The 10,274-nt window shown below is 31.9% G+C and overlaps 2 protein-coding genes and 1 long non-coding RNA gene across 3 annotated transcripts; all 3 read right to left on the bottom strand.

Annotated features, from left to right (window-relative positions):
* Positions 1 to 676: 676 nt before the first annotated feature.
* Positions 677 to 1,256, bottom strand: LOC114398916 (two-component response regulator 24-like). Its single transcript, XM_028361009.1, has 2 exons — positions 984 to 1,256; positions 677 to 856 (listed from the first exon to the last, which is right to left on the bottom strand). The coding sequence occupies exons 1-2, from the start codon at positions 1,254 to 1,256 to the stop codon at positions 677 to 679; spliced, it is 453 nt and encodes a 150-aa protein (XP_028216810.1).
* Positions 1,257 to 3,013: 1,757 nt separating this feature from the next.
* On the bottom strand, positions 3,014 to 5,395 carry LOC114399772 (GDSL esterase/lipase At5g33370-like). The gene is made up of 5 exons (XM_028361990.1): positions 5,101 to 5,395; positions 4,414 to 4,541; positions 3,839 to 4,081; positions 3,483 to 3,735; positions 3,014 to 3,393 (listed from the first exon to the last, which is right to left on the bottom strand). Exons 1-5 carry the CDS (start codon positions 5,354 to 5,356, stop codon positions 3,161 to 3,163), a joined length of 1,113 nt encoding a protein of 370 aa, XP_028217791.1. The 5' UTR covers positions 5,357 to 5,395; the 3' UTR covers positions 3,014 to 3,160.
* A 3,306-nt stretch (positions 5,396 to 8,701) lies between these two features.
* LOC114398138 lies at positions 8,702 to 9,802 on the bottom strand. The gene is made up of 2 exons (XR_003663510.1): positions 9,438 to 9,802; positions 8,702 to 9,342 (listed from the first exon to the last, which is right to left on the bottom strand). It is a non-coding gene; the product is annotated as an uncharacterized LOC114398138 (long non-coding RNA).
* Positions 9,803 to 10,274: the final 472 nt, after the last annotated feature.

Genomic DNA, 10,274 nt, shown 5'->3' with positions numbered 1-10,274 from the left:
CCATTAGTTTGAGGACCCATAATCGAAAGATAGATTTTTCCTTTTCACAATAATCATTTGATCTTCATTTTTTTGTTTGAAATCACATTCGGCTACTAACATTTATTCATGCGGCAACATCTATACATACAATTAATGAGATTAAGATAAAATTCATTTAAAATAAAAAAGATTAGAAAGTACTTTCTCTGTCACAAAATAATTGTCTTAAGTTATTCTACCGAGACAAAAAAAAACTAATAAATAAACTAAAGAGATTAATAATTTTACAACATTAATCTTACATCATCATTTGTTAATTTCTAAATTTTATAGTTCATCATTAATATATAAGAGATATAAATAAAAAAATAGTAATGTTACATTGAAAAATTAAAATGATAATTATTTTAAAATGAATTTTTTGTTATACGAAAATTATAATAACACGGAAGAAAAGAAATATATATAAATAGCATATTATTAATATTTCGTTATTAGAAGTTACGCCACTTGAGAGGCTATTGCTTCTAATGCCAACACATAGAATGCAAAACATACATAATGATGCAGATAGTTTATTACAGGAAGAACGTTGGTCATATATAGCATAAGACGAGGAGCTAAACAACAGAGTCCTATATGGTCTTGTCTATAATAATCTGTATTGGTCTGTCACAGAAATCACAAAAATGAATCAAATGCTAAAATTTCCATGCTCTTGCAAGACTTTTTCAACCTTTGCTTGGTCAAGAGGCTTCTCAAAGCAATGGTTCGATCCTGAAGCTAGAAATTCCTCTTTATCTTTTCCATCAGCACGGGTAGTGATTCCCACAATGATGCTCTTCACACCCATAGCACGTAGATGTTTTGTCGCCTATCATAAGAAGTTGATCATATAATTTGTAATTAACAATATTAAATACCGTACTTGATCACTAATTAATTTACATACACTATAGAAATAATGACTTTGGCATATGTCTTTATATATTTAGTAGTACCTCGTGACCATCCATGATAGGCATTTCTTTGTCCATGAAAATTATGTCAAAATTTTCCCCAGAACGACACAAATCCACTGCTTCCTTTCCATCCCTAACCGTTTTTGCCTCTATGTTAAATAAGCGCTCGAGCATGGTCTTGTGGATTTTGCGAATGATAGCGTCATCATCCACAATCAGTGCTGAAATTTTTGTTTCTTTGTCATCAATCATATAATTAACCATTGAGATGGATGAATTGGCTCCTTCGTTCCACTGCTTCTTGGATTCCATTTGGTTCCTAGTCCAAGTTATTTAGTACAAGCTACAAAGAAATTAACTTAACTATTACTATTACTATGGTTAAAAAAATAAATGTAAAAATATAATATAGAAAAATTTAGGAAATGGCATGCATACTCATGACATACAAATCTAACTACAAAACAAATTAAACATACGTACTTATATTAATTCCCCGCACAATTATATGGGTGCACCAAGCTAGATGCATTATTGAATATAATCGCAAATCACTATGAAAATGCTTCACATTATAAAAACGATAACAAAATTGGTATACACAGAGAAGAGATATATGCTCGAACCACTCACTGCTTTAACTTTGGAACTTTTTAAGACGTTCTTCTGATTATATTTAGTGAAAGCTAGGTACATCATACGGTCGTGCCCTTGAGCTGCATAAATACTCAACATGCATCTATTTTTTTTCATCGGGGAATTAAAAATGCTAAAGTGAAAGAGAAAAGAGAGGCCGATATGGAACGAAGTTTGATATGAGTGTTTTCATTTTTCTCTTCTTTTGTAAATTTTCAGATTTCGTAAAATATTTTTTCCCGTTTGATAACAACCGCGTCATTACTTTCACCACCCAATTGGATACGCAATAATAATTGATTTTCGTATATTGAATGTGTAATAATAATTATCACCATATAAGTATATTTAATCCAAATCCAATGTATGGATATGATCGACCACTGTAAAAATCTTTATTTAAATAGTAAAAGGATGCACACGTATATAAATAGATTTGTAGTTAAAAAAATAGTTCAATAATAGAAGCTTGAGATGCACAATATCCTTTTTTTTTAGCGGAAGATGCACAATATCCTTCTTTATCCATTAAAGTAGCCCCCGGCCCCCAGTCTTAATTTGTAAATAAATCGAATTAGATTTCACTTTAACTCTTTTAATTGTGTAGATTTCCCATTTACCAAATTTAGGAGAATCTATCTATACTATTAAGAAAGTAGATAATTCCACTTGGTCTCCACATTTTTTTTTCCATTTTATCCCTAATAACTTCACATTTACTCATATAATTACATTTATTATAAAAATACAACTTCTCAATTATGACAATTATTTGCATTTTTTAATATTTTTAAATTAGAAATGCAACTATATATAATTCAAAATCTAATTCTAAGAAATAATAAAAAAAAACTATACAGATCGAGAAACTTATTAATTATATTTAAAAGGAATTGTTTTGTTGGGAATACTATAATGTTTTGTCATGTAACATTTTGACTTTATTATTTGGTAATAGTTGACATACATTTGAACTTTATCATTGTTAATTTTTTTTTGTTGTATTGTATTTTTGATATATTAAATTATTATTTTTTAAATTTTTGTCATCATTTAAGTGATGACATGACTAACTAATAACACATTAGATTGCAAAATAAATAATTTTATTTATTTTATTTATTAAATATACAAATCAGAAATATTAGAGCTTTTTCAATCATTTCATCAATATTTTTTATTCTTAGGGTCATCACAGTCTTTTTTTCTCAACGCGAATTTTCTATAGTTGATTTTCTTGTTAATTATTAATTATTTTATATAAAGAGGAAGGCCTGGGCCCAAGAAAAAGAGTCTATACAGCGATTGTCCTAGGCTCAAACAGCCCTTAGACATCTCTCGAGCAAAAGAGAAGATTTTCTTGTTAATTAATGCCCTCAAGTTTATTTGCAAGATGCAAAGTGACGTTTAATTTAATAAAAAGAATGGGGAAAGAAAACAAAAGATTAGCCAATTATTTAATTGATCAATAATTTGTTGGAGAAATCACAACTCTAAAGACTATGAGAGTCACACACACACACGCACTTGATAATTGATACGAGTTTACAACAATCACAAAGAAGACATAAGAAGTGTTGTCATTTCCTAGCATCCAATGCTAGGACGGTGCTGAGGTTCATTGGTTTCATGTATCGTTTAGAACCCGACATAATCTGCTCCACAATGAGTCTGTTTGCCTTTTCGGATGGATGGAATGGATCCCAAAAAGCATGCGAGTTTCTGTTTGGGCACAAGTTAGACAGTGGTGTGCATAACCCTATCCCATTGTAGGGCCCTTGCCCACAACAAGCAATTTGAGATGTAGTAAATCCTGCCCAACAACAACATAATTTTTAGAAACAACAAATTGACATGTATAAAATAAAAGTTGTTATAGGTACGTAGCAATTAATTAAGTACCATATGCTGCTGGGTTACTAACGAAATCATTGTGCATCAGTGCTGTATTTGCAGCAATAAAAACCTCTTTGCCAATTTTCTTGTTGAGTCCTTGTATCATGTGTGTTAGTTGAGGGTTGTAGAGTGACGCAGCTCGTTGAAGTTCAGCAGAACATCCCCCATTTGTTCCACGCATGGCCAATTCTGCTGGAACACAACCCATTGGTCCAGTGCCTGTCACAATTACTCTTCGAGCTCCCAAATCATATAGTCTCTGCAATAATTTGTTACACAGAAGATTAATTATTAAGTTCTTATAATTATTATTTGGCTACAAATAATTAATTAATTATTGATGAGAATGATTTGATTATTACCATCAAGAGTTTACGGTACTCGACAATGAGAAATTTGACATAATCCTGTAGCGAATACTGGCGAGACCTTGCAGAATAAGGCACTAAGTAGTAATTGTTAACGAAATCGTTGCCACCAACAGTGATGAGGACCAATGCTTGATTCACAAGTTTCTTAGCCCGCGCTACTCCAATTAGAATGGACACTCGTTGCTGGTACTCTTCAAAGTAGTCCAATTGTCTATACATTCTGATTATATTTAGCTGCATAATTAATTAATGAAGTCATTGCCCTGCATTTTAATTTAATTTGGAAGATATTATTTGTGTACAATAAGTTTATGCAAAAAAAATTGATTGCACCCATGTTTTGTAAGAAAATATTGTATAAATAAGGAGTATAACTCTTTAATTTTCGTTAAAGGCGCTTAATTTTTTTTATTGCTCTCACTCAGTGCATGAAAAATGAATCCCAAAAGTGAGTGTTGATACATGTAATATAATAGCATCATCTAGTGTTTAATGTTGCTTCTATCAGAATTACTTCCCAAAGAAGATACTTAAGAGGAATAAATAAATAATAGCAACAGACTTACAAACTGAGAACCAGTGTCGTTAAGAATGCCAATTCCAGCGGAAGCAAAATTGGCTCCATTCAGAAGATTTTCACTTTTTAGTTGTGGACTCAAATAAGGCAACACGGACTCACCACCCATTCGTTCACCTGATAATCAATAAAAACAGGTTAATTAACTAATTAGATATACACATTTACAGCTATCTACGTACGCTCTAGCTACTTACGTTAAAAAAATTACCACGTAAGTGCATGTGCATGTTTAGTAACACTTACTTTTAGGGAAACAGACTATTCTCTTCAAAAGCTTTAGTACGATTCTTTTTTTCAAAAAAGCTTCAGTAAGATCGAAAAACTACGTACGATTTTATTTCTCTAAACCAAACTAAACTAAACACACCAGCTAATTGTTAGCACAGGACATGAAAACGCGAAAATGCAGGCCAGCCCAAACATAAGTTAGGTCGTGATAAAAATAGAACCTTAAAATTATTAATTATTCCTTAAAATTAAAAAATAGCATATAAATAATGTTACTATGAGACATTTTTGTCTTAGGTAGTGATTATTCTATTTTAAAATACACATATTCTATTATTTAATACTGTAAAGTTTGACATAAACTAAAGCAAAGTTAACATAATGAAGTAATGATTAATGTGAAGCAACGAATGCGAGAAAAGAAAAGAAAATGATGATACTTAACTGATAAGATCGGGAATGTTGAGACCGTTGGAGAAACGACCGGTTGGTCTACGAGTTGGATAGTCAATGCCATAAGGAGGGGAATCAGCCCGTGCAGTGGTCGCTAAGTAATTGTTGTTACCACTGTCAACCAGTGAGTCTCCAAATACAAAGAAAGCCCTTGCCTTTGCCTCAACCCCTGGGACAATATTCACCCCAACTACCAAAACCATGCCAAAAAGTATCAACATGGAAACAAAACCTGAGGGAAGAACCATTGAGTTGAAAATTAACAACCTTTCGATGTTGATGTTTATGTGGATGAAGAAGTATGAGTTGATCAAGGCTTTTTATAGCCAGTTGATTATTTATTTTTTTCAAACTTGAAAGTAAGTAAATAAAAATAAAAAGAACGAATTTAGGTAGACTCCACTAGCCAATTAGGTTTTGGGTTTTGCACGTCAACTTTTAGGTGGTCTTAAATTGAAATTGAATAATTGAATGATTCTGGTTCTAAAGTTTGCATGAGGCATGTGACAAGAAATGTGAAAGTTAAATGAATGAGATGCAATTAGAAATTATTTCCGCCGCCCAAGCCACTCTGTAGAATTACAAAGAGACGAAAAAGGCAAAAAGTGAAAACCGGTATGTTTCCTGTTGTTGATGCATGCTTTTAATACAACCAATATAATTGTCATATAGATATAGCTCATGAACTATTCGGGCTAGCTAGTCACGAGTTCAAGACTCTGTTCAAAACGCCTTGGACTTTTTTTTACCAGCTTGGCAGTTGCCATGGTCTAATACTCGTCTGTCTATAATTATTTCTGATCACTACGAAAGCAAACTTTCACTAACATGTGAATTTCTTTGTAACGAGACTTGTACAGTACATGGAAATACAATGTAATCACTATTTATTTGTTTATGCAATGTTGTGAAATGTGATCAAGATAAGATGTTGATATATAGACGGTAAGAGTTTAATTTTGATATATTATCGTCTGATGAAGTGGTTGCCACAATTACACTATCCTAATCAGCTAGCTAGCTAGCCCATAATCACCTACCAGCAACATGCCTAGATTTAAATGCCCGCTACTAACAACAAGCTAAGGAGAATTACTTCCTGGATTTCCTTTTTTTCTTCATGCACCCCTAAATGTTATGAAGTTCTCATGTTATTTTTTGTTTATTACATAATGATTATTTCGATTCACAAGTATATCTTGGTGAATTTTTTGGGCTCCCTTCCTATCTCGAATAAAGGCCTAAATGAGAAGGTCGTGTATGTCTCACTTATTTAAGTGGAGAAGGGTGAAATTAGAGAGTGAGATATAGTGAAAGAGACTCATTTGAGAGAGAAAAACAGTTACAAATCATTGGGAGAGAAAAAAAGGAGAAGAAAAATCCTGGAGAGCATTTTTCAGATTGAAACTGTGAATTCGTTCGCCATTGGATCAGGCTGATTTTTGGATAGCAGGTTCTATGCGGGTGATATTTCAAATTGTTTGGTTGGATCAGGAAAAAGATATATTTAGAGAAAGATAATTGTTTTGCATTATCTGCTCTATATTTTGGGATTTTATCTTGTCTCTATTGTACCAATTATGGTTTTGTTTTGATATCAGTATTTGTAGCACATTTTTGTGCATTTGTTGGAGGTTGTCATGTATCTTCATTGATCATAGTGAAATTATTTCTTTGGTCTGGACCACTCGTGATTTTTATTCTTGCATTGAGAAATTTTTAACGTTAAAGTATGATATCTCTGTTTTCATCTATTTTGTGCTCCTCACAGACTCTTGCAAGTTAGGATTAATTTATTTCAGGTGCTTATTACTCTTTGATAGAGTTTGTTATTATGTTGACCTATTTTTCTATCATATCTTTATTTCAGAATAATTATTTTAGAATATGAATTCATAATTCTAATTAAGTAACAGGAAAAACATATATTTCATATTACTTATTTTAGAATCATGAATTCATAATTACAGAATGACAAATCTGTAAAGGAAAAACAAATTTCTGGCTCACCTCGATTGGCATATGGACATGAATAAGTTATATGATCAAGAATTGCTATTTTGTATCTGATTTTTTAAGTCTTGGCCTCTTTTTTAATATGTTCATGTTTTGAGTCCCGGACCTAACTCGCATCACAACCACAAGACTACAAAGAAGTTGTGATGCTGCAAACAAAAAGAGAAAACCTCTTCAGCGTATACATCCCTTTATGTGTGTACGTCGGCCAAAAGAAGTGTTATTCCCATTAATTGTTCTTGTTTCCTCCCTTCAATTCATTTCCACTGATGAAGGTCTTGGCATGTGTCATGCAAATAGCACACTAGACGTGTTGATTTGCTAAATCTCCATTTTCATGACTCAACGCAAAATAATACTACAAGAAAAAAGGATGTAACGGGAGTTAATTTTGATCTTACCCGTGGTTTTAACCCTAGTTAAGTGTATTTCCAGCGGTTCACGAATTCGTTGGTAAAGTGTCTGTGGCAAATGTGTTACCTGCGGTTTTCAGTAACCCTCGAAAACGCACAGCTTACCCGTGGTTTTAAACCTCCCGTAAAGGTCATGATAACTACGTACGTACCCACAGTTAAGACCCTGTTACTTACCTGGGGTTTCTTAAACCCCCGTAACATACAGATTTTTAAAAACCCGTACAACTTACCACAGCTTTACTAACCCCTTAATATATTACCTTTTTAATAAAACGTGTATATAATAAAACTTTAATTAACTATTATATTTGCATCCAAAAATTCTAAATTTACATAAATATATTCCAAAAATATATAGAATAAGCAACTAAGAATTGAATAATTTGAATTACAAAATCCTTGAGACATACAACTTTTACTCAAATTGCCTATCCTAACCGCATAAAATCCAATATTTACATCAAAAGGAGTCCAACACCTGCACATATTAAAAGAGTTGCTCATAAATACATGAATTTTGTGCATTAACATTATTAATCCCAATCGTCATTGACAAAGTTGCAGAACATTATTCTCAAAACTTGGCTTCCAAAACTTCTGTTCCTCCATCTTGTGTCCTTTTTGTAAAAACCTTAATGTCACCATATATATGTATTGCTTTTGGTGTCCTTATAAGTGAAAAACAATTAAAAAAATTAGTATATACATATTAAGCTAAAGGCAGTCATACTAAATGTTAGGGAGGAAAACATTGAGTTACAGATATATATTATGATTGGACTTTTTCCATTTTTAAAATAATTCAATCTGAATACACTTTTTAAATACAAGAGGTCAAAATTAACAAGCGGTTTCCTTTGAGAAATCCAAAGCAATTTACATATATAATAATAAAGGTCAAAATGATACGTAACATATAAGCTTGTTCGTTAAAAATAAGTTCATTTTTACCTTATTGTTATCCATAAAAGGTTTCCTCCAAATAGATATAAAATTGATTTATCTTATGATATATCATTGCACTATAAAATTGGTTTCTCTTTTCCATAAAATTTACTTTTATGAGATAATAAAATATTGATAAAAAAAAAGAGGAGGTTATTTTTTTCAAAGCAAAAGGAAATATTATTAATGAAAGTCGCAGATTTGTTACACAAGGTGTGCTAGCAAATTAAAACTAAAGTAACAGTATCCTTACAAGACATATCCACACACAGTTATAAAATAATACAGTATTTTTCCAACAGAAAGGAAAAATACAATTGCATTAGAGCCATATCCCTATATACCCACGCAGCCCCCCTTCATCCCTCTACGATCAATTTCCTGAGGGTCCCCTTCCCTATGGCATCACATGATATAAGATAAGAAAAGGAAAGGGTCCATTGTCCAATCAAACAACGAGACCTCAAAGCCTTTTATTTTTTCCCGCAACCAGCTCCATGATTTGTATTTTATCAGTTCAAGAACCTCCTCTACATTGCATGTACCTTGATTGAAAAAAGAGGAGGTTTGAATATAAGTGTTTGTTTTTGTAGTTAAATAAAAAAAGTTGTTGAAACAAAAAGGAAAAAGAAGTAAATGACGGTAGTGCAAAAGCAAAGCAATCATGAATATTATTGAAATAGGAGAGGGGAAGAATGATTAAGAATTAGAAGTATGGAGAAGGGAAAGGACTGATGAGTGGGAGGATAAGTTGGGAAAATGATTAAGACTCATCGTGATGAGACAGTTGAGTGGTTTCTGTCATCTGCAATTGGATAAAATCGAGGGCTTTATCAAAACCCTAATACACAATCTCGCTGCAAATTAGAAAAATAAACAGTTACTTTGCAATCAATAAGAAAAAGGAGAGCACACAATTGATTTCTCTACTGAATGCATGTAATGAACTCACCTGCAACCATGCCGCCGAGGTTGTAGCCCTTGTGAGTTTCACAATCATGACGAAGAGAGGGTGGGTAGGGTTGAACAAGATGCAAAGACACAACCAGAAAGTCAACACTCATTTTTGTAAACAGAGCATCCACCTCTAAAACTGAATTGAATTGACTCTTCCTCAAAGCCCTCGCTCTCCTCTGTCATCTTTGAGAACGACTCCAACAGATTTTGCGCACGATGTCCACCAAGGTAAACTGCCGGAGATCCAACAAAAAAATAAATAAAAAATGAGTGCACAGTTATGGAGATACACTTCTGGAATGATATGCACTATCTTGGAAAGACATTTCCGCTAATAACACATAAAGACAACAAATCATCTTAAAAGCTTTACTTTCTAACTAAGATGTATAACATATATAGCTAAAGATGAACATACCTTGAAGCAATCTCACATAAAATAAAATGTAAATATTATATAATAATAATAATAATGAAAACACACTATTATATCATAAATATATGGTAATGATAGTTTAAAATTAGAGTTTAAAGAACAATAAAAGATTTTAGATAAAATTTAAAAAACGCCAATTATAAGATGAAAATAAAATTCAGAAACATGGATATAAAATCAACTTTATTATTATTTTTCTTTATTTCTTGTTAATCATTTTAATCCTTAAATGATATTTTATTAATATACATATATATTTAGAAGTGTTTATGTGAAACTATGAATTACAATTCTGTAGATACATGTTTAGGATAGGTATATATAATTTCGGAGAGATATTTCTAGAATGCAAAAAAGATGTACTTCTTTAGGAAAAAAATGAGATAATGGGTAAGG

This window comes from Glycine soja, chromosome 19 (genome assembly GCF_004193775.1).
Source record: "Glycine soja cultivar W05 chromosome 19, ASM419377v2, whole genome shotgun sequence".
Taxonomy (NCBI): domain Eukaryota; kingdom Viridiplantae; phylum Streptophyta; class Magnoliopsida; order Fabales; family Fabaceae; genus Glycine; species Glycine soja.
Note: the sequence above shows the minus strand (reverse complement) of the source record. Positions and strands in the feature narration are given on the sequence as shown.